This window comes from Mastigoproctus giganteus, chromosome 5, assembly GCF_048544385.1.
Source record: "Mastigoproctus giganteus isolate SK-2022 chromosome 5, ASM4854438v1, whole genome shotgun sequence".
In the NCBI taxonomy this organism is placed as follows: Eukaryota; Metazoa; Arthropoda; class Arachnida; order Uropygi; family Thelyphonidae; genus Mastigoproctus; species Mastigoproctus giganteus.
Genome location: NC_143579.1, coordinates 233,171,870 through 233,196,663, shown reverse-complemented (window position 1 = coordinate 233,196,663; position 24,794 = coordinate 233,171,870). Strand labels below are relative to the sequence as shown.

The following is a 24,794-nucleotide window of genomic DNA, read 5'->3' as shown; positions in this document are numbered from 1 at the left end:
TCTGCAGACCACACTTTGAGACCTGCTGCATTAGAACATACATTAAACCCTTGTTTTTCTAAACAGTAGCTAAAATTTAAATTAACATAACATAATTTAAAATTATGTAGTAGTAGGAAAAAGTAGGCTCTATATACAGCATTTTTGATATTTTCAATTCTAAATATATCCATTAGCCAAAAACCTCTGTTTCTTTACCTATTCAATATATTATTATATTACTCTTTCTTTTTTTTTTGCATTTCATTTTAAACACAGAATTTTGTTAAACCTGATTCTAATATCCGGAGTCTAACATCTTGTATCTTTTTTTTTTTTTTTTTCAGAGCCACCGTATTAAAGGATTATGCCACTTACTGGACAGGTGTTACCTCTCGGTCATTAAGAGTTACTGCTTCTATTATGCCAGAAACGGTAATAATTAAGAAAACAATTTTTTTTTTTTTTTTTTTTGTCGGTTTTTATCAAAAGTAGCTATAGATTATCCCTGTTCTCGATGCTAGAGCCTCTTACATATTTAATTTAGCATAACTTGACGATCACACAAACAAGGGTTATTTTATTGTGTATAATTATATAAAATTATTGTAATGCACATGTATGAATCAATCATTCATACATGATTTTATTTTCAATTGTCTACTTGTACTTGCTTGTGCAGTTTTAAATTTTCTTAAAATAACCCTTGCACACAACTAATGATCCTTTGCATTTATTTATCTCCAACTAATGAAGAAATCACGTCAGCTCTTAAACTGTTTTAATCTTCCATTTTATTAATGATTGTAACTATATATTCTATCAGTCTAATAAGAGTTCAGAGCAACTATAGTAGTTGCTCTCAATATTTTGAAGACTCAATTACATATCACAAAAGCCTCCCAAAGAAGCTTCTACTTAATGGTCTGTCCTGCTTTTTTTTCTGTTTAGTAGCCAGCTTTCTTCTAATTGCTTCACTAATGCTGGATTTCTCAGTCTTGTTGTTTTGCCCACTCTATTCTTCCTGTATATTATTCTTCCATTGGCTATTCATAGATTTGATAGTATGTATGCTACTTTACTGATGAGAAGTATTGTTACTAGCTTTCTAAGTTTTGATAAAGTTACATTCTACTTTAGTTCAAGAAAATATTCTTTGATAATCAGCTTCATCTTCTCAAATATTCAACATTTATTCCTTAAATTTTGATCCCCAATGGCAAGAAGAAAATTTACTGAATGAAGTTTCTTCTCCTAAAGCCCAGTAATGGATCTGCTACTTCTGTACCTGTCTTTAGAAATGTTTAGCTTTTCTTAACAAGATAAAATGTTTGGTCCATTTTTTAGCATGAGCATATTACAGATATTGCTTTGTCTACACATACACACAGTGTGGCTTGTAACATATAGTGTCTGTGAAAATGGAATTGAAAAATAATGCAAAGTGCCTGAACTAACAAGTTTAAAGGATAGTAGAAACTGGAGATAGGACTGGTTGCTTTCTGGGATTTTTTGTCATGCTCTTCAATGGATTCACTCAACCTTAGATGTAGCCAAACAGTTCATTTCTTTGTCTACAGTGGCTTGTTAACTTGGAAGTTTGGAGCTGTGATCTTAGAGACCGTTCTCTGATCATCTAGAATTTCATCTCCTAAATTTCACTAGATTTCATCTCCCGTAGATTGAAATTATTCTCTTTTTACTTTTTGTTTCACATGTTCCTTCACATATTTGTATTCCTGCGACTGTAAGTCTGGCATTTCATGTTTTTAGGCCATCTTTCCACTTTTTTTTTTTTTTTGCACACTTCCCCCCCCTCTCTCTTAACGATAGAGGTCATCACTTTCTGTATTTCTAAAGCTATATAACTCGGTGTCATTGTTTCCCCTTTTGCATCTTGGCTGGGTATGTCTCTCCTCCCCTTGACTTAATGACTCCAAGTAACACCCACTTTTAGTTTTGGTTTCAATTTCCCGTCTTCTCTACAAGCCTATGGTATTAACACCCATTTTTACTAACGCTTGCTAATACCAGAACCCTTTCTTTAAGGTTGGGCCTTACACACACACACCCAGTAAATTCAGTAATTTTAATGATTTTTTCTACACTTTATCTTTTTACTGTCTTTCTATTCTTTTCCCCATTTGTAAAACTAGTGTTATACGATGGTGATACGAGCACTCTATCCTGCATCCTATCACTATTTTTGCCATCTTTTGACCATCTTTTTCTCCCCTTCCCCATCCCAAGAATTTTACCATTCCCTATACTATTTGCTTGTCCACACTTTTAAGATCAATTTCTCTGCTGTATATTTGAATTTTATTTAACATGATTTTTTACCACATTAATTTAATTACCTTTTACCCCTTCTGCATGGTATGTACATTTGTATTATATTTCACATTACACTTTTGTATATTTGTATTAAATTTCAAATTGCATTATTAACTTAATTTTTACACTGCATAGGGACTACCTTGTCTGTTAGTATTACGATAGAGGCTGCATATTTGTCCCCCCCCCCTTCTAATACTATAGTCAAGTTTGGAAACTCAGTGCCTGATACATGGTCAGGAGTAGTCTCCTGATGAAATTCCTGGCCCTGTATCATTTTTCCATTTGCTGTATTCAGATTTTGCATATTTAAACCTCTTGCTAAAATTGCCCTCCCACAAATCTAAATACGGTGTTATTTATTTGTACAAAATTATTTTTGTATATTGTTTGCTTCCTTAGTCCCAGTTCATTTTTGTACTAGGTTTTTCAAATTCTTTCACTTTTTCACCACTACTTTACTTCCAGTTTCTTAGTTCCTGAACTAAGAGAAGTTCAGGAACTTTATTTTTCATTTTTATTTTCATAGACACTTTATGTTACAAACCACACATTGTTTATATCCCTTTGCTTCCTTTACTGCTGCCCTGTGTTTTGGTGCATTAGACATGTGATAACTTTGTTATTTGCTTCTTAACAGTTTAATATCACTACTATATATATATATATATATATATATATATATATATATATATATATATATATATATATATATCTATCTATCTTTTGTTCATAGTATAGCTGTTTCTCTTAGCTACTGGCTATAAATTGGAAATTTTCTCAATCACAAATTGTTTTCACATCTGGGGGATAGTGCTCTTAAAACTTGTCTTAAACTCCTAGACTCAATCCAGAAGTGGGTTGTCGGGTTAAATGATGACTCCTTACTTTACAACTTGTTCTGAAATCTCTCGCACAATGTTCTGTTTCTATTGCAAGCTTTTTTCTAGAAATGTTTCTATACTCAATTCTTTTGCATTAGCAAAGGTGAATCTGTAATCTCTCACATTTTTCTAAACCAGTTTGAACATGCGTGCCAATTATGAAAGTTGAAATGGACTATAGAAATTAGTCCAGTGTCAACAAGTATTGTCTGCGTCTGTTTTCATCTTTTAAGTCGCACTTAAAAGTACCATAGGTATGTTCCAATAAAAAAAAATAATAAATTATTGGAAAATTTTTTTTTTTTTTTTAATGGTGACATGTTTTCATCACAATAAAAATAAATTGCTGTATTCATTTCAGGCAGTGCTTATTTATTATTTCAAATAAGCTGCTACTTAATCTGAAAGTATTTCAGCAAGTGTCAACTCTGTTGGATCCTTATGACAAAAACAACAGAATTTTTTTTTTTTTTTTTTTTTTGTTTCAGGCACAGGATATAAATAGTGATATTCTGCATGAATTGTTATCCTTTAATTGCCTGTAGCTAACCTTAAGATATTTTCATAAAACAGTTTAGTTTTTATTTTTTTCTAGAATGAATTGCTCAGATTAAACATTTCTATAAATCCTGTTCCTTTAATTTAGAATAAACTCAGATCACGTTACAGTGATTGTGGCGTTACCAGAGGTTGTTTTGGTGGAGGTGACTGTGTTAAAAATGGAAACTGTGAAATGCTGGTTAAATATACTCCTTCATCTGATGGAATTACATTTGAACTTGTTGCCTCCCTTAGACCAGGCCAAGTTTGGGTGGCTCTGGGCCTTTCTACTGACAACAGAATGGTAAATATATTTCTTATCATTAAGTAGCAATTTGAATATATAATCAGTGAAAAAAGAAAAAATAAGATACTTAAATATTAATTATAAGAAACCCAGCTTTTTCATAAATCCAAAAGATGATTTGTTTTTAGTTTATTCTTTCCATGCTCCTTCTGAATGATGTTTGAAATCAGTTAAGCAAATTTTATTATAATAAAATTTGAATAGAATATATTGCACTTATAGTAGCTTTCAAACTTCGAATATTTAGAATTAAATTTATATTTTTGTCACAAACAAAAGTAGTAAATGTAAGAATTTAATATTGCAAGTTATTTCTACTCTATTATAACTTAATTTTTGAATCTCCTACAGCATTTTATGAATTCACAAATACACACCATAGTGTACCCATAACAATTGTTATTTATATACCCATGATAATATTTGTGTATCAATGAAAACTTATCCTTGGTTTCATCACAGATCTATTTATGAGGAGGGAGAACTGGAGACTTTTGTAGTGCAATGGTATCAAGGCATCTTGCACAGAACCTTTGCTCAATGCTGAGTTAATTTTATATGGCAAAAAACTTTACCTTGCAATATAGTTTTACACAACTGATACTCCAATTTGAGTTACAACTGTATAGTGTTTTCAGCTAGTATAGTGACTAACTGCTCTTCTCTGATTTGTTGAAAAGGCCTACATTCAAAGTCCACTCACTTTTATGAGATTTTTTTTTTTTCATACTGACCAAGTTTGTATCAGATGAAGTTGCATAGTTTTTCTTATCCCGGAACTGGCTTTTCAGCTAGTTTTTACTGGTGTAAACTGTAGAATACGTGTAATCCATAAATGCTATTCACATGGTATAGCAACTAATTCACGTGGTATAGCATGATTTTTGTGTATTTGTGAGCCTATTTGCATGGTATTTGTGCAGATTAAATTGTTATTTAATGTGTTTAAATTTGTTCAGTTTACTAATTGTACAAATTAAAAACTTAACTTATGGGAGAGTGTTGGTGAGGGGTGTAGGTAACTATTCCTTCCTGAAATCAGATAACTACAGCTCCACATGAAGTGACCTTTAAATTCATTCTAGTTAATGATTCAGACTTATGTTCACTTCAGAAATGATTGTATTATCCCAGGTTGATGAAAAGGTATTAATACTATTTTAAATGAATAACAGGCGCCTCCGTGGGCAGGAGCAGCAGTGCGTAGCACACACTTCTTGATTAGACCGGGGTTCGAGCCCGTGACCACCAAATACAGAGGATGCAAAAAGGTCAGGGAATGACCACTGCATATCCCCGGAGCAATATGGCCTTAGTTGCTAATGCTCCTAAAAAAAAAAAAAAAAAAAAAAACCCAAATAAATAACATTTTTAAAAAGGCAAATCCATTCTTCATTATTTGGTTCCTCATCAGATAACTGCTAACCTTGATTAGCAACCCTTATGTTGAAATGGTGAATAAATGTATCAAATCTAAATGTCAGCCAAGCAGTGTTGAAGGAAAAACTTCCAGTTAAAAATTTAACTTCTGTTAAAAAGTATAATATAATCCATATTACGGGTTTTACTAATTTGCTGCATTTGTATAATGTGGAAAATAATTACTATTTCAACATAGGTGTACTGAAATAAGGTGGAAAAAATACTACACTGCATTGTTTTTTCTGTATGAGGACACACTTGGCATGGTAGGATTTCATGATGCAAAAACATAATGCAGAGTAATGTTGAAATGCTACTCATCGTTATGCAGATAGTGTTGAAGAATCTTATTCGTCACATTTATGTTCACCTCTTTCCTTAACATTGTCATTTAGCACAATAAGATTAATTTCCTTTGTCTATCCTTGTTACAGAACAAAGGGAATAAAGTTTTAAAGTAAACCAAACTAACTTAATTTGAAATTAAGATAAACAGAATAATGAAACTCTCAGATTAAATCATTTATTATGGATACTAAATTAGATGTTTATTTTTCATTAGGGTGATGACAGTGTGACTGAATGCATTTCAGATGGAGAAGTTAAAATTCAGAATACTTGGAATTATGATGCAAATGGTAGAAAATCAAATGGTGCTCTGAATCAGGTAAATTTTTTTTTTTTTTTTTTTTACTGGTGGGAGCAGGGATAAATTAATTTCTATTTGTATGTAAATTTACAGTGGCTTTTATCATGTAGTTTATTTACGGTTAAGCGTCGGAAAGAACTTAGCTCGTAACTTACTAATAAGGAAATTTGTTTCCTTAATGAGTTATTTTCAAGTATCTTTTTGGAAAAAGTTATTATAGTAACAGCTTATGTACTGTCTGCAGTACATAAGCTGTTACTATAATAACTTACTGTCATCCAAGAAAGCAGTGATGTATTTCTTTTAAGTGCTCTGCCATGATCATGTATACGCCATTTTCCAGTATAAAACTCCAGTTTTACGACTGGCCACCACTGGTACTATAGGATGCTGTAGTGGAGTGAATCTGGTAGGAGTACTGAGTTAGTAATGTAGAAGTCACCATTAGACTTAGTGTTTGTTTGTGACTGCAAATTTTATGGCAAAGATGTGTGACGCTCTTGGAAAAAGTAGTCAGCAACTGAAGTTTATCCAACAAGTTTTATAGACTCCAACTAAATACTAATAGATTAAGCAGGGCATAAGTATTAAGGTGATGGGATATTTTAATGACTGCTGCTTTCACAAGAAAACCTATGCTTATTATAAGCATAGCTAGCTGCTCTTGATGTTAAAGGCATTGTTCTGCCACACTGGATGCCCTGCAACCAAACAGTGGCTGACCAGTAATTGTCCTAAACAACACAGCAAATTTACTTCCTTTAAGAAGAAATAAGCAGATTCTAAATGTTGAATCTGCAGAATTTAAATGAGCTTAAATTTTGTGTTGTCCATTTTTCAAGAGAAAGAAAATAATTTTATATATAAATAAAACTGTATAAATTAAATACAAATGACAAATAAGTAATAATTTAACAAATTAACTACAAAAAAAAAAAGACAAATGAGGTTATGTTTTGGAGACTATAGTAGTAATAAAGTGGTATGTACTTAATCTTTGCTACATGTGTCAATTTTATTCTTCCTATGAATTGTATTATATTCTAAACATGTCTTTTCTTACTTTACTATAAGACCCTATAGCTGTTGCATCAGTTGTTCCAGGGCAAGCTCATCATTGTCAGTATATTTCTGTGTAGTATAAATAGCACATCTATACATGGCCACACTGGTCCATCAGTTTGTCCAGAATACCTCTTGGACAAACCTGCAACCACTGGCCCATCTGGATCTTTTGCCTCTGTATTGTAGGAATATGTGACCAAGAGCTAATAAATGGAATTTATTAATTAGCATGTGTTTTTTTTTTTTTTTTTTTTTTTTTATATATTATTATTATCAATGCAGATCATATTGAGTATTACAGCTCTGATTCATACTATCTAAATAACAATTTGTATACAAATTATTAGTTTTCATTTTAAAATTGACATTTAGGGCTTCTGTGATTTATGCTCAACAGTAGTCAGCCAGAATAGCTGAATTCTGGTTTCCCTGATAATGTTTCTTCATTATAACTCTCTTGACAAAATACCATGTTTGTCACTTACAACAGCTAAATTTATATTAGTATTTGTAAAATAATAAGAGGAGTTTACCTCAATATAGTACGTAGAACACTTCCGTATGATACCCTCCAGAAATTAAAATGGAAAAAACAAAAATCGACAACTTACCGGTACATTAGAGTAAAATAAATAATTAAAAACCAATTTAACACAATTCAAATCAATTAAAAATCAATTTAATGCAATTAAAAAGAATCATCTAACAAAAATATTCAAAACAATTTTCCTTCCTGAAGCTGACAACGCTTTTTGACCATATGTCGTGATCACAGGAATGAAAAATTACCGAATAGGGTTGAACCTGAAACTTAAATACTTATTATTTGTCTTCGCGCATGCGTGTAAAGGTCCACGCATCAGATATCAAATGTAGCCGCCGAACATTAACAGAATTCTCGTGTAACTTAATTTCTACAGTTTCTGCAATTAATAGTCGTGTATAATTACGTTGAATATTAAGTATTTGGCCTCATTAAATAAAAGTGCATTTTTCGTTAATGGCATGAAAGGCTAATTCTGACGCTGTTGAACGAGAAGCACGAACTGAGGCTTCATGTTGATTTAAACAAATATTAAGAGAAAATCGCGCGAACCTTGGTAAGATGAGTCGCAATCACTGCAAGAAATGTATACCAGATTATTAATTTGTGTTGCGAACGCGGAAAGAACCGAGCGATTGTTCAGTATAGTGTGTAACTTCCATATTGGCATGGCCACAATTTTAAATTTGGTATCTTTAAAGAATCTATTAAGCTGTTTGTGCCACTGTTCAACATATGGGACAGAAATAAAGTATTTTTTGATATTACTATTGTTGGCTGGTGTAGAATTAAATTGATTTGGATTGTGTTAAATTGGTTTTTAATTATTTATTTAACTTTAATGTACCAGTAAGTTGTCGGTTTTTTCCTTTTTAATTTCTGGAAGGTATCATATGGAAGTGTTCTACATTACTATATTGAGGTAAACTCTTATTATTTTACAAATATTAATATCAATGTAGAATGTACAGAGTATTTCAGCTCTGATTCATACTATTAGGCATTAGTAAAGGCACATGATGCAAGAAAGCAAGCTTATATAGTATCAGCCAAAAAAAAAAAAAAACTTATTTCACCCATCCACTCACTCCAAATGTTTCTCTAATTCTGCTTTGAATCTGGTTAAGCTATCAACTTCTACAACGACAGATTGAAGTTTTTTCCAGCAATCAACAACCCGCTGGCTAAAGGCAAGCTTCCATACATCTATCCTACAACTGTCTTTCCTCAATTTGAATTTATACCCTCTCAGGCAATTATTCTGAGCAAAAGGGAGAATCCCATCAGCATTGAGCATGCTGAAACCATTTAAGGCTTTTATACACCTCAATCAGATCATCTTGCAGGTTCCTAGTCTCCAGATACTGTAATTTGCAAAACTTAAGCCTTTCTTCATAAGAGCAACCCTTTGTTCCATTCACTAATCTTGTTGCCCTTCTCTGTACTAGTTCCAGCAGCTCTACATCCTTCTTAAAATAAGGCCTCCAGACCTATATACAGCACTCAAGATGTGGCCTGACAATTGCTTTTAGGTTTATATTTAGGTTTCCCCATAAGAGTGGAGAAACCTAAATGCAGTAAATGTCTGACTTTTTTTTTTTTAAGGCATCCAGCATTTCTTGCAACATTATTGCCATGATTTGCTCTACTATTGCTGTTCTTTGTGACTCTTTTATTAAATATAAAAATTCAACACCATCCATATTCAGGCTTTTGAAATTTTTTTTTTTTTTTTTGGTTAATCTAATTTATTTGTAAAATAATAAGAGGAGTTTACCTCAGTATAGTATGTAGAACACTTCCCGTATGATACTCTCCAGAAATTAAATCGAAAACTTGCATTAGAGTAAAAAATAATTAAAAACCGATTTAACACAACTCATATCAATTTAATGCAATTAAAAATCAAAAAGAATCTAACGAAAATATTTAAAACAATTTTCCTTCCTGAAGCTGACAAAGCTTTGACCGTATGTCGTGATCACAGAAATGAAAATAACCAAATAGGGTTGAACCTGAAACTTAAATAGTGATTAATTGTCTTCGCGCATGCGCATAAAGGTCCACGCATCAGAGATCAAATATGGCCGCCGAACATTAACAGAATTCTTGTGTAATATAATTTCTACGGTTTCAGCAATTAATAGTCGCATATAATTACGTTGAACATTAAGAATTTTTGGCCTCGTTAAATAAGTTTTTCCTTAATGGCATGAAAGGCTAATTCTGACGCTGCTGAACGCGAAACACGAACTAAGGCTTCATGTTGATTTACACGAATATTCAGAGAAAATTGCGTCGACCTTGGTAAGATGAGTCGCAATCACCGCAAGAAATGTTGGAAATGAATTTGAAATGCAAGAAATGACTTTGTATCCATATCCAGATTGTTAATTTGTGTTGCGAACATGGAAAGAACCAAGCGATTGTTCAGTATAGTGTGTAATTTCCGTATTGGCCTGGCCACAATTTTAAATTCAGTATCTTTTAAAGAATCTATTAAGCTGTTTGTGCCACTGTTCAACATATGGGACAGAAATAAAGTATTTTTTGATATTACTATTGTTGGTTTGTTTAGCATTTTGTATCCTATCCTTAGCCTGTACCCTAATTCGGTTTATTGTGGCAAGGGGATAATCCCTGTTTAAGGACCTGCTAGTTAATATTTGTATTTCTGAACCCAAAGCAGATTCTGTCGTTGAATATTTATAGGCATTTAGAAATTGATTAAAGACAATTGATCTTTTGTAGGTTTGTTTGTTTGTTTGTTTTTAGGAGCATTAGCAACTAAGGCCATATTGCTCCGGGATATGCGGTGGTCATTCCCTGACCTTTCCGCATCCTCCGTATTTGGTGGTGACAGGCTCGAACCCCGGGCTAATCAAGAAGCGTGTGCTACGCACTGCTGCTCCTTCCCACCTGGCTACGGAGGCGCCTCTTTTGTAGGTGAACAGGTGATAGCTATTATAATGTAGAAGCATACCGATGTTTGTAGGTTTTCGATAGATGCTAAATTGAATTTTAGTCGAGTCCTGAGTAAGCGTGAAATTTAGAAAGTTTAATTGTATTTAATCGTATTTAATTGTATTTAATTTAATCGATATTATTAAACAAATGTAAAATGTCTTGGATAGTACTACTATCAGTAATAACTAGAACATCGTCTAAATACCTCCCATAGTATGTGATACGGGGTCGAAAAGGTGTCAAATGTATATGCTCAATCGTTGAGAGATAGATCTGACATTAAGCTGCTCAGGCTCAAATCCATTGGCAATCCAAAAATTTGTTTGTACACCTTGTCTCGAAAGGTGATATAGTTGGCCTCAACTAACAGTTTAATTAACTGAAAAATTTCCCTTATAGGTAGCTTTGTATAATTAATTGGTACTGACTTTTTATTTAACATATCCCAAATAATATCTAATGTGTATTCAACATTTACATTCGTATATAACAAGGTAGTAGTGGCATGTGATGCAAGAAAGCAAATATATGAGCTTATGCAGCATCAGCCAAAAAAAAAAAAAAAAAATCACACCATTCCCTCCAAATGCCTGTCCAGTTCCTCCTTAAATTTATTCAACCTATCAACTTCCACGACAGATGGAAGTTTGTTCCAGCAATTAACCACCCGCTGGCTAAAGGCAAATTTCCGCACATCTATTCTACATCTGTCTTTTCTCAATTTGAATTTATGCCCCCTTAGGTTCGTAATCTGAACAAGTGGAAGGATCCCATCAGAATTCAGCGTGCTCAACCCATTCAAGGCCTTATATACCTCAATCAGATCTCCGCGCAGGTGCCTAGTCTCCAGCCACTGCAATTTGCAGAACTTAAGCCTCTCTTGGTAAGAGGATCCCTTCATTCCCCTCACCAATCTTGTTGCCCTTCTCTGTACACGCTCAAGTAAATCTACATCCTTCCTAAAATGAGGCCTCCAGACCTGTACGCAGTACTCAAGGCGTGGCCTGACCATTGCCTTATACAGAGGGATAATCACACCTCCTTTTCCCTGCTAGCAAAATTCCTATATATCATTGACAAAACCACCTGCCCTGGCAGCCTGTCTGTATTGCTCAGAGAACTTCATATCTGACTGCACAATTACTCCCAAGTCTCATTTTCTACCACCTTAAGTGTAGTACCACACAGTTGGTACGTTTCTCTGGGGTTACTTCTACCCATATGCAGTACTTTGCATTTGTCAATGTTGAACTTCAGTTGCCACTTCTTAGCCCATCTGCCCAAATTATCTAGATCCTGTTGCAGTAGCACACTGCCATTACTGTCATTAACAACTCTGCCAACCTTTGTATCATCTGCAAACTTCGACATTAAGCCTGATATACCTTCATCAATATCATTGATAAATATACAAAACAACAATGGACCTAACACCGAACCCTGTGGGACTCCACTAATAACATTAGTGGTAATCAATGGGTGCTGCTCTTCTTGGACTCCACTAATAACATTAGTGGAGTCCAAGAAGAGCAGCACCCATTGATTACCACCCTCTGTCTTCTCCCACTTTACCATCCTTTTATCCATTATAGCAACTTACCCTTAATACCATTCTGCTCCAATTTGTACAATAGTCTTCCATGCGCAACAGCGTCAAAAGCTTTCCTGAAATCCAAATATGATATAAAAATTATTTTTTGCATCCAGTTCCTTTGTAACAACATCATAATATCCTCTCAAATTTGTCAGACAAGACTTTCCCTTAACAAACCCATGCTGTGTCTAAATTATTGCTGTAGTCTTGTCTAGATGATCCTGCAATGCATCTTTAACCAGAGACTCCATTATTTTACCCGGAACAGAGGTTAAACTAACTGGTCTGTAATTACTCTTGTCACCCTTCGATCCCCCTTTGTGAATTGGGGATACATTTGCACATCTCCAGTCCGTGGAAACCTCCCCTGAGTCCAAGGATGCTCTCATAATTATGGCTAAGGGTTTGCTTAGTTGCTTTGCCACCTCCTTTTAATATAACTGGATAGATCCCATCCACCCCAGGTGTTTTTCTTACGTTTAACTTCAACAATTTCTCTTCCACTTTGCTCTCAGTTATTACAAGATGATTAAGCACCCTGCTACAATTTGATAACCTTCTGCCATTTTCAAACCTTAATAATTCCTCACGTGTGAATGTAGATGCAAAATACTCATTCAGTTTGTTTGCTATCTGAGCAGGATCATCAACAGTCGAACCATCGATGTCAAGTGGACCAATCGGATTCATCCCCTTCCTTTTAGAGTTTATATAAGTAAAGAAATCCTTGCTGTTTTTCTTAGCATCTTTTGCCAAGGATTTCTCGTAATCTGCCTTCGCCTGCCGAACCTCCTTTGTGACCTGATTACAGATTAACTTATATCTGCCATAGGCTTCTGAGTCGCTTGCATAATTTATATGCATCCCATGCATTTTTCTTCTCTGTTAAGAGTCTCATTAGTTCATTTGACAACCATTTAGGCCTAAACCTTGAACAATATTTCTTAATAGGTATGAAACTTTTAGTAGCTTCCACGATGAATTCCTTGAATTTATTCTCACTAGGTAACATCTAGTGAGAATAAATTGTCATTGTCGCCAAGTCTACAGTCTTTAAGATTATTAAATGTATCGTAGTTCTTAATCCCAAATTGTATTACCTGTCTAAAGGGTTTTACATGTATAATGCTATATACATGTGTGGTTAAGGATGAAAATGCTAAGTTCCTGTAGGAAACAATATCACCTTTCAAGACACGGCTATTAAATTTTTGGATTGCCAATGGGTTTGAACCTGAGCAGCTTAATGTCAGAGATCTATCTCTCAACGATTGAGCATATACATTTGACACCTTTTCAACCCCATATCACATACTATGGAAGGTATTTAGACAATGTTCTAGTTATTACTGATAGTAGTACTATCCAAGACATTTTTACATTCGTTTAATAATATTCATTCTAGACTCAAATTTACACTGGAAAGGGAGGATACGGATACAATGTCATTAAACTTTCTAAATTTCACATTTACTCGAACTAAAATCTAATTTAGCATCTATCGAAAACCTACGAACACCGGTATGCTTTTACATTATAATAGCTATCACCCGTTCACCTACAAAAGAGATTATCTTTAATCAATTGCTAAATGCCTATAAATATTCAACGACTGAATCTGCTTTGGGCTCAGAAATACAAATATTAACCAGCAGTTTCTTAAACAGGGGTTATTCCCTTGCCGCAATATACCGAATTAGGGTACAGGCTAAGGATAGGATACAAAATGCCACACCAACAAACAATAGTAATATCAAAAAATACTTTATTTCTGTCCCATATGTTGAACAGTGGCACAAACAGCTTAATAGATTCTTTAAAGATACCAAATTTAAAATTGTGGCCAGGCCAATACGGAAATTACACACTATACTGAACAATCGCTCGGTTCTTTCTGCATTCGCAACACAAATTAATGATCTGGTATACAACATTTCTTGCAGTGATTGCATCTTACTAATGTTAGATGCGATTTTCTCTGAATATTCGTGTAAATCAACATGAAGCCTCAGTTCGTGCTTCTCGTTCAGCAGCATCAGAATTAGCCTTTCGTGCCATTAATGAAAAAAACTTATTTAACGAGGCCAAAAATACTTAATGTTCAATGTAATTATATGCGACTTAATTGCAGAAACCGTAGAAATTAAATTTCACGAGAATTCTGTTAATGTTCGGTGGCCATATTTGATCTCCGATGCGTGGACCAGCATGCGCGAAGACAAATAATCACTATTTAAGTTTCAGGTTCAACCCTATTTGGTAATTTTCATTCCTGTGATCATGACATAGGGTCAAAGCATTGTCAGCTTCAGGAAGGAAAGTCGTTTTGAATATTTTTGTTAGATTATTTTTAATTGTGTTAAATTGATTTGAATTGGTTTTTAATTTATTTTTTACTCTAATGTAATAAGTTTTTGATTTTTTTTTTGTTTTAATTTCTGGAGTGTATCATATAGAAGCGTTCTACATTACTGTATTGAGGTAAACTCCTTTTATTATTTTACAAATATTAATATCAACATATTGAGTATTGCAGCTCTGATTCATACTATCTAGGCCTAATTTAATATTGATGGGGAAAATCTATTTCTTTACCTTTAGCGATATCAAAACAGTGACAAGCGTGATTAAAAAAACAGACAAATACAGGAAGTTGGTTCCCCTCCCTTACTCCGGAACTAATCTAATATGCCATTCTTCTTGAAGTGTGTGATGAATAGCTACCAATTTTTGACTTACAAAAAAACAAGATGGCAATCGGGAAAACTCTAAGCAGGAGAAAAACAGCTTTTTGCAAAAACAGGAAGAATGCAGGTTTTTAGAAAACTGCATTTTTTTTTTTTTTTTTTTTACAACCTACATTCTTCCTAAAATGAGGCCTCCAGACCTGTACACAGTACTCCAAGTGTGGCCTGACTGTTGCCTTGTATATCGGGATAATCGCCTCCCTGTCCCTGGTAGCAAAATTTCTATATATCATTGACAAGACTCCATGACCTGCACTATCAGCCCCTCTGCACTTCTCAGCAAACTTCATATTTTACTGTGCAATTAACCCCACATTGTTTTCACTTTCCACTTCCCTCAGTGTAGAACCACACAGTTGGCATGTTTCTTTTCAATTATTGTTACCCATATGCGATACTTTTCAGTTAGAGTAGCATACTGTCTTTACTGTTGCTAATGACCCTGCCAACCTTTGTATTATCTGCAAACTTGGACATTACTGATGACAGAATATCAGGATTAATCTTGATATACTGCAATGAATATCAATGATAAATATACAAAACAACAATGGGACCAAAACTGAACCCTGGGGAACTCCACTAATAACATTAGTCCACGAAGAGCAGTGTCCACTGATTTCCACTCTGTCCTCTCCCATTCAACCATCCCTTTATCCATTGTAGCAACTTAATCTTAATGCCATACCTCTCCAATTTGTACAGCAATCTTCCATGTGCAACAATATCAAAAGCTTTCCTGAAATCCAAGTGTATGATATCAATTATTTTTGGCATTCAGTTCCTTTGTGACTACATCATAGTATCCAATCAAATTGGTCAGACAAGACCTCCCTTTAACAAAACCCATGCTGTCTTAACTATTACTGCAGACTGTCTAGATGATCCTGCAATGCTGCTTTAACCAGTGATTCCATTATTTTCCCTAGAACACAAATTAAACTAACAGGTCTATTAGTTACCTGTCACCTTTTGAACCCCCTTTGTGAACTGGTGATACATTTGCACACCTCCAGTCCATGGGGACCTCTCCTGAGTCCAAGGAAGCTCTCATAATTATGGCTAAGGGTTTGCTTACTTCCTTTGCTGCCTCCTTTAATATAACTGGATAGATCCCATACATCCCAGGTGCCTTTTTTATATTTAACTTCAATTTCTCCTCCCCTCATTGAATAACTCATGTGTGAATGTAGATGCAAAATACTCATTGTTTATCAGTGAGTGGTCCAATCTGATTCATCCTTTTCCTTCTAGAGTTTACATAAGTAAAGAACTCTCTGCTGTTTTTCTTTGTCAGCCTCAACTACCTGTGTGGGCAACTTGTTCCAGCAATCAATGGCCCACTGGCTAAAATAAAACTTCCTGTAATCTAATCTAAACCTCAATCCCTGTAATTTGAATTTGTGACACCTAATTCTGTAATTCTTTATAACAGTGAGAATTCCACCTGCAATCATTTTACTAATCCCTTTCAGAGCCTTATAAACCTCAATCATGTCACCTCTGAGGTGTCTCATTACCAAGCTCTGTAGCCCATATAATTGAAGTCTTTCCTCATATGGTCATCCTTCTGTGAATTTTGCCATTCAACTTGTCCACCTTTGAACCCTTTCAAGAAGCTCAATGTCTTTTTTTCATATGAAGTCTCTGTACTTGAACACAGTATTTCAAATGTTGTCTTGCAATTGCCTATACAGGGCGATTATGACTCCCTATCTCTACAGGATGACATTTGATAATCATTACTGCATTACATTACATTAATCAAAACCATCTCAGTGTATTAGTTCTGCCAATTTTAAGTCTCGTATCATAATTAGCCAATTATTCATTGTAATCTTTAGCAATTGTTATATTTCTTTGTTTATATTCATGTAGATCCCTCCTTTAGTCCATTACAAACGAGAATTCAGAAATACCGATGCTTAAACATAAGAAATACTGACACTTCAACATACTGAAGTTAAACATAAAGGCGCCTGGGATGGATGGGGTCTATCCAGTTATATTAAAGGAGGTGGCAAAGGAAGTAAGCAAACCTTTAGCCATAATTATGAGAGCATCCTTGGACAAAGGGGAAGTTCCCATGGACTGGAGATGTGAAAATGCATCCCTAATTCACAAAGGGGATCGAAGGGTGACATGAGTAATTACAGACCAGTTTGACTTCTGTTCCAGGTAAAATAATGGAGTCACTGGTTAAAGATGCATTGCATGATCATCTAGACAAGACTGCAGCAATAATTCAGACAGCATGGGTTTGTTAAGGGAAAGTCTTGTCTGATAATCTTGATTGGATACTATGATGTTACAAAGGAACTAGATGCTAAAAATAATTGATATCATATACTTGGATTTCAGGAAAGCTTTTGACACTGTTGCACATGGAAGGCTACTGTACAAATTGGAACAGAATGGTATTAAGGGCAAGTTGCTACAATGGATAAAAGGGTGGTTGAGTGGGAGAAGACAGAGGGTGGTAATCAATGGACACTGCTCTTAGTGGATGAATATTATTAGTGGAGTCCCACAGAGTTTGGTGTTGGGCTCATTGTTGTTTTGTGTATTCATCAATGATATTGATAAGGATATATCCAGCTTAATGTCCAAGTTTGTAGATGATACAAAGGTTGGCAGGGTTGTTAATCACAGTAATGGCAGTGTGCTACTGCAACAGGATCTAGAAAATTTGGGCAGATGGGCTGAGAAGTGGAAACTGAAGTTTAACATTGACAAATGCAAAGTACTGCATATGGGTAGAAGTAACCCCAGAGAAATGTACCAACTGTGTGGAACTACACTTAGGGTGGTTGAAAAAGATCTAGGAGTAATTGTGCAGTCAGATATGAAGTTTTCTGAGCAATTCAGACAGGCTGCAAGTGCAGGTCACAGGGTTTTGTCAATGATATACAGGAATTTTGCTAGCAGGGAAAAGGAGGTGATTATCCCTTTGTATAAGGTTAATGGTCAGGCCATGCTTTGAGTACTGCATACAGGTCTGGAGGTCTTATTTTAGGAAGGATGTAGATTTGGTTGAGCATGTATAGAGAAGGGCAACAAGATTGGTGAGGGGAACAAAGAGATGTGCTTACCAAGAAAGGCTTAAGTTCTGCAAATTGCAGCAGCTGGAGAGTATGCACCTGCGGGGTGATCTGATTGAGGTGTATAAGGCCTTGAATGGGTTGAGCATGCCGAATGCTGATGGGATTCTTCCAGTTGCTCAGTTCACGAACCTAAGGGGGCATAAATTCAAATTGAGGAAAGACAGTTGTAGAATAGACGTGCAGAAATTTGCCTTTACCCAGCAGTTGGTTAATTGCTGGAACAAACTTTCACCTGTTGTTGTGGAAGCTGGTAGCTTAAATAAATTCAAGGAGGAACTGAACTGGACAAACTCTTTTAGAGGGAATGGTTGTGTGAATTTTTTTTTTTTTTGAGCTGATGCTACATAAGCTCATATGCTTGCTTTCTTGCATCACATGCCTCTATTAGTATTATATTACTATTAATTTGGTAGCCATAACTATTTAGGGTAAAAATGTACGTATCCTTGTTAATGTCAATAGAAACTATTTTAAGACTTTTTTTCTTTTGAACTTTTGAGAATTCTTTCAGCTGAGAAATACTGAGCAGAAACCATCCTGATGTTTTTTTTTTTTTTTGTTGAAGTGCTGTATTAAGTAATAATTATTTCATCACTTAATACTATAAGCAATGTAATTATTGACCCTTTATAGAATGTGCTGTAAAAATACTCAGTTTTCACTACTTTTTACTCTGTGCTTTAAAGTGCACTGTTTAATACTTTCTATATTTAAGTATGTAGAGAGGAGGAATACTATTTAAGGAATTTATTATTGTACTTCATTAATGAATATATTTTTAAAGTACTTTGATTTCTCTTCTATAGAATCCACAAGGTATTACTCCCATAGCTGCTAACTTTGAAGATGGAGTCTTATCATGCAGCTGGAAAAGGCAGTATGTCACTAATATCTCTGCACCTCAAAGGCCAACAATGAATTTTAATTTGCTAAATGATACATATTACTTATTTCTAGCTGTAGGAAAACCAGGATCATACGTTGGTGAGTAGACATCCCTTGCCATCTTAACATGGTATTTTTTTGGGGAAGGGAATTAAATTAAGTTACCTCTGTGAATAGTTTATTTACATATGGTGGTATGGCTGTTTAATTGCTCTTAAAATGGAAATCAGGAATTTTTATTTTTTTTTATATTTCCTCCTTTTTTTTGTAAAGGTAATTTTTTTTTTTTTTTTTTTTTTTTTTAAGATTCAGGTGACAAACATGTTCTCTGAAGTTTGTGTATACTCTTTGCCTAAGGCTGTCACTTGAAAATCTAAAATGCCAAGCATAAGAGTTGTGAATGCTAACATTCAACTCTTATGCTGCAAGCAGTAAATTTCTGCAAAGGCAAATCATTTTAGATTGCCAGATCCTCTACTAGCACCTTCCCACTGATGGGACTGTTATTAACCTTGAGTATAACCCCTGTGTGCAAGGCCCAAAAATACTATTCATATACAGTGGACCCCTGCTTTACAATATTAATCTGTTCCAGAGACACCATTGTATGGTGAAAATATCGTAATGTTGAACCCAATAATGCATTGTTCATTCCAAGGCCTTGGAAGTTGACTTTGACTATACAACTAAGCTATTTATCTCTCTAAAAGGTGATTTTTATAATGGAAATTCTATTATTTTAATATAGAATACTGAATACCATATTTTCACTGCTTGTTAAATTAGTCAACTCTAAAGAATACCCATTATTTACCCTCTGTCTCCTTTCACTTAGCTAGCTCCTAATCCATTTAGAGATCTTCCAGTAATTCCAGAATGCTTCAATTTTTTACAATAGATTCTCATGTAGATCTGAGTGGGTTAAACCCCAATATTTGCTCATCTGCAAATTGTGACCTATCAGTATTCTTCTGATTTTCATGTATAATTTAATTTTGTTAATTGGTAAGGCAAAGTGTAAATTTGTGCTTTATATCTTTACTTTTATAGCCTGTGGATAATATTCCTCTTATTTTCACTTATTAGAATCACTGTTAATTGAATTAAAATTCAATTTGCAAATGTGATCACAATAACCAGCACTTACTACAGATCAAAGTGATTTGATCATACAGTGAAAATTGGAAACCAGACATTTATTCCTGACTGACCCTACTTTTTATTTTATTTTATTTTTTTGTCTTGCATAGTGATCCCAATATCATTCACAGTATTCACATATGTTAAATTCTGTGTGCATCCATTGTGGTATAGGACTGGATCAATAACACTTAAAGGCATGAAAGGAGTAATTTCTAGAATCACAACTTTGAACATTTTCCACTTGACATTTGTGACTGTTAGATTCACAGTCTGTGTTGAACAGAATTCAAATGTTGCTTATAGCCATAATTTTCCTTTTTAAAAATTAAAACTCTTTACCTGTGCCAAACAGTTATGTTCAGATACGATCTACATTAATACATTGTTCACCCCAACATGTAGTATACCCACAATCTCATTTTGCTTTACCATAATGTATGTCACACCAGAATGACACACTTCTCATCTACTGGCTATATCCTTCTTGAATCTGTGCTTCACAGTTAAAAGTATGCCTTATCTTGTTTTGTCATGTCTGTTTGTACTTATTGTATTTACCATAACTAAAAGTGTGAATTCAGTATATCGATGACACTGATATTCCAATACGTATCCCTTATGTTGGTGTTTGTTGATTTAATCACAACGCACAATCCCATGTAGTTGCTTATTTCAGTTTTTTTTTTTTTTTTTTTTTTCCCCTACCAGGAATTTTCCAGTTTGATATTTGGCTTATGTCACTCTCTCTGCAACTGTTCAATAATCCCCACACAGCTTAACGTCATCCATAGTGCTGGCAGCATGGTGCAAGTGCATGCCACCTTTTGGATTTCAAAGTAATATGCAATTTTTATTATTGAAAGATTAAAATAAATTCTACATGAACGATTGGCTTGGCTGTACATGTAAATCGGTCAAACTTGACTTAAGATATTGCATGTATTCAAAAATTTGGTGAACATAATTTATTCTTATATGCACCACCTTGCAAAATATCCTGTCAGCACCCATGATGTCATCTGTTTAACTTTCTCCCATTATTCAGGTGATTTTGCTAGTACTGTAACTACAGAAGTCTGTTTTGTATTGTATACTGAAATTTCTTTGATTAAATCACTGTTTATAATACCACTGATTACTCTTGGGGTAGAATCATAACTGTATGGTACTATATAATTTTTTCCATTAATTGATTATTTTTATGAAGTGAAGCATTAAAAATGGTGACTTGTGTTTTACACCATTAACCATTTTTCCACTATATCTTGCAGTGTGGATAATGGAAACAAAACTATCACCACAAATGTAGCATAACTTTAGGGGGTTTATATACTTCAAGAGATTGTTAGACCAGCAAGTTTTGTGGCTACAATAAGAGCAGCTTTAATGTGACTGGCCCAGTTACAATGGGCTGTGCACCAAAGAAGTTAGTATTGTGATGTTTGGATTGTTTGCTGATTCATAAAATCCAATATCATGCAGATCCTTATGCACAATCTTTCTAATTAGGTACTGTGGCTTCCCTCTACTGCTAGTTGACAGTAGAAGATAAAGACTGACAGGCTCTAAGTCTCCTCTGGTCTTTCTGTCAACTTTTACAAACATTTTTTGGCTGCAGCAACGTGATATTTCCATTTGATGATAACATCAGCTATCATTTATCTAGGGTGTTTAGTTTTTGATACAATAGCATGACAGATTGCTTATAGGGCATCCTATTGTGACTCCTTCCACTGGTAATTGCTTAGCTCAACACCTTGATTTGTCCACTGCATTTTGTTGATCTGCTTACCAGTATGAATGATTTTTATTTCTTGCACCTATTCTTGAAGTGGATAGCAGTTTTGGTTTATATTCTCCAAATCTTAGGTGTCTAGATACCTTTGGTAATAGTGTGATTCTTGGAGTACAGCTTCTTTCATTTAAACAAATTTGTATAGTTTTAAGAAAAATTAAAAACAATTCAATAAATTTAATGTTATTTTAATTTATCTTTCTAGGTAAATCAATACACGATCACTATGATATTTCCTCTGCTCCAGTTGATTTAACATCGATAAATATTATTGGTGCACTTGGTACACCCCCTCTTATCATGGCTCATGGTAAGCTATCTTTCCAGCATGTAATAGCAAAAATGTATGCTAATGCTTTAGTATTGCAATTTAATTTTTTAAATTAATTCATCTTACTCTAATTTTTTTTAAATTAGAAACTAAACTTATCTATTGATAGTTTGATGTTAGATTAAGTGAGGGAAACCTTTGCATGTTATGGGCCATCTAAAAACCACGTGTAATCAGATTTAACTAACTATAAAATAAGTTCACTGCACAGCTTACTTGTATGAGGAGTTAATAATGTTGTTTCAAAATATTGATGACTGTAGGCAATATGGTAATAAAATTACATATGTATGCACAAGTTTTGCCTAATTTGAGATCATAACTATTTGTACCTGGTGGTGATATTGAACTATATAATTGAAAGATTCAAAACAAATGATACTCAAACCTTGTTTCTTCAACAAAGAAGTAACTGTTTCTCTGGTATCCATTAAAATCACAAATTTAGACTAAGCTGAATGCTGTTTTTGTAGTGGTGAATACTAGCAAATGTTTAGGGTAGGTGATCAAAACAAATTCTAAAAATGATTACAATGAAACTGCTTACTTAACCTAATTAGCATTAGTAGAGGCATATGATGCAAGAAAGCCAGCTTATACAGCATCAACCAAAAAAAAAAAAAAAAACCCCAACTTTCCCATTTTTGCCCATCCGGTCACTCCAAACTTTTGTCCAGTTCTTCCTTGAATTTATTTAAGCTGTACACTTCCACAATGACAGATAGAAGTTTGTTCTAGCAATCAACCATCTGTCGGCTAAAAGCAAATTTCTGAACTTCTATTCAACAACTGTCTTATTTTCAGTTTATGCCTCCTCAGGTTTGTAATCTGAGCAAGAGGAAGAATCCTATGAGCATTGAGCTTGCTCAAACCATTCAAGGCCTTATACACCTCAATCAGATCATGTCGCACAGGTGCCTAGTCTCCAGATGCTGCAATTTGCAGAACTTCTTTCTGGGTAAGGGCAACCACTTGTTCCCCTCGCCAATCTGGTTGCCTTTCTCAGTACTAATATCAACTTGAAAGGAGAAAGATCTTAGTGGTCATCTTTTACAGTGGCAAAATGCAAATCTAAATGTTTTCAATCTCTAACAGACTAAAGTAAAGAGGATGTATGTGTACTGGTTCCATTGTCATTATACAAATAATTATACCTAGTTGCTAAATATAAAAATGGAGTTCCTATCTCTTGGGAAAGATGGTGTCAGCTAATACTAGGGTGAGGTTAGTAGAACCATAAACACAAATCATATCAGATCCTGTTCTCTGGTATCATTGTGTTTAACATGTTTCTCTTCTCTTTATTCTTACATCTTATCTGTTTTTATCTTAATTTTTAAAATATTTCTCCTTAATATTTATTGGTTATTTTAACCATGTTTGTTTTCCTGAAAATTGAAAAGAATTTAAGGAATGACAGTAACCCTTGCATTAATCACCCTGTGTATTAAAGAAGAAAAATTGTTATTTTTCTTCTCTGCCATGAGTTGTTAGGTCTTCTGACATCCATTTAGGCCTAAACCTTGAACAGTATTTCTTAGTTGGTATGAAAAGCCTAGTAGCTTCCAAGAATAATTCCTTGAATGCTTCCCATTTAGAATTTTCTGTTGGTCCTACTGTAGAGAATTTGAACTCTCTGAGACCTCTGTAGTCACCTTTACGAAAGCAAAAAGCCATCCCCTTACCCCTGATGGTAGTTTCATCTTTAAGTAAATCCCACATCAGTACACTCTGATCACTGCCATCTAGTGGTTCCTTTATCTGCTGATTCTTAATGCATGAAGAATCACTGCTGATAATCAGATGAAGAGTATTACTGCCTCCTGTTGCCTCTCGAACATACTGCTGTAGAAAACAATCATCCAATAAATATACAAAAGCCTTGCTAGTGTGAGTGAGTGACCAATCCGCAAGTTCGTCTATATATGGGAAATTAAAATCGCCCATTATAAACAATTTGATTTACTGGACCACTCTATTTCCTTGTAGAGTTGTTCATTGTACTCAGAGTCATTAGGCCTATAACACTCCTACTCTCAACTTGGTTTTTCCAGTGCTTATGTCCCACCAAACTGACTCAACACTGCACTGTCCACCCATGTCAACTGGATGAACTTCCCTAGACTTAAGTGTTTCTTAACTAACAGCATCTCCCCTTTCTATACACATTGTACTCACCAAATTCCAATTTTGCATTTCTTATTTCTGTGTGACACCATTTCTTGTCTCTGATATCCCAACATCAGCCTTTGATGTCTTCACCAGCATCTCAAATTCATCAAATTTATTTACTATACTTGTAGCATTGGTGTACATGAAATTATACATGCACATATTCTTACTCTTAGTTACCCTAATACAACCCATGTATTTGCTTGTTCCACGTTGACTTCCAGAATCCCCAGTACCTTACTTCCCAGGCTGCTGCTCATTCCAATAGAAGTGGTGCAAGAATCACTTTCACCTCTGCCCATGGCTACTGTTAAATTTCGCCGACCGGG

General features: G+C 34.5%; 1 protein-coding gene across 1 annotated transcript in view; it reads left to right on the top strand.

The window, feature by feature from the left end:
- LOC150086278 (ferric reductase 1) overlaps window positions 1-24,794 on the top strand; it is a 94,364-nt gene that overhangs the window by 49,031 nt on the left and 20,539 nt on the right. The window contains exons 5-9 of the mRNA XM_090373805.1: window positions 327-414; window positions 3,847-4,044; window positions 6,032-6,136; window positions 18,946-19,123; window positions 22,168-22,272. Coding sequence (XP_090229931.1) covers window positions 327-414; window positions 3,847-4,044; window positions 6,032-6,136; window positions 18,946-19,123; window positions 22,168-22,272 — 674 coding nt within the window. The remainder of the gene's footprint in view (window positions 1-326; window positions 415-3,846; window positions 4,045-6,031; window positions 6,137-18,945; window positions 19,124-22,167; window positions 22,273-24,794) is intronic.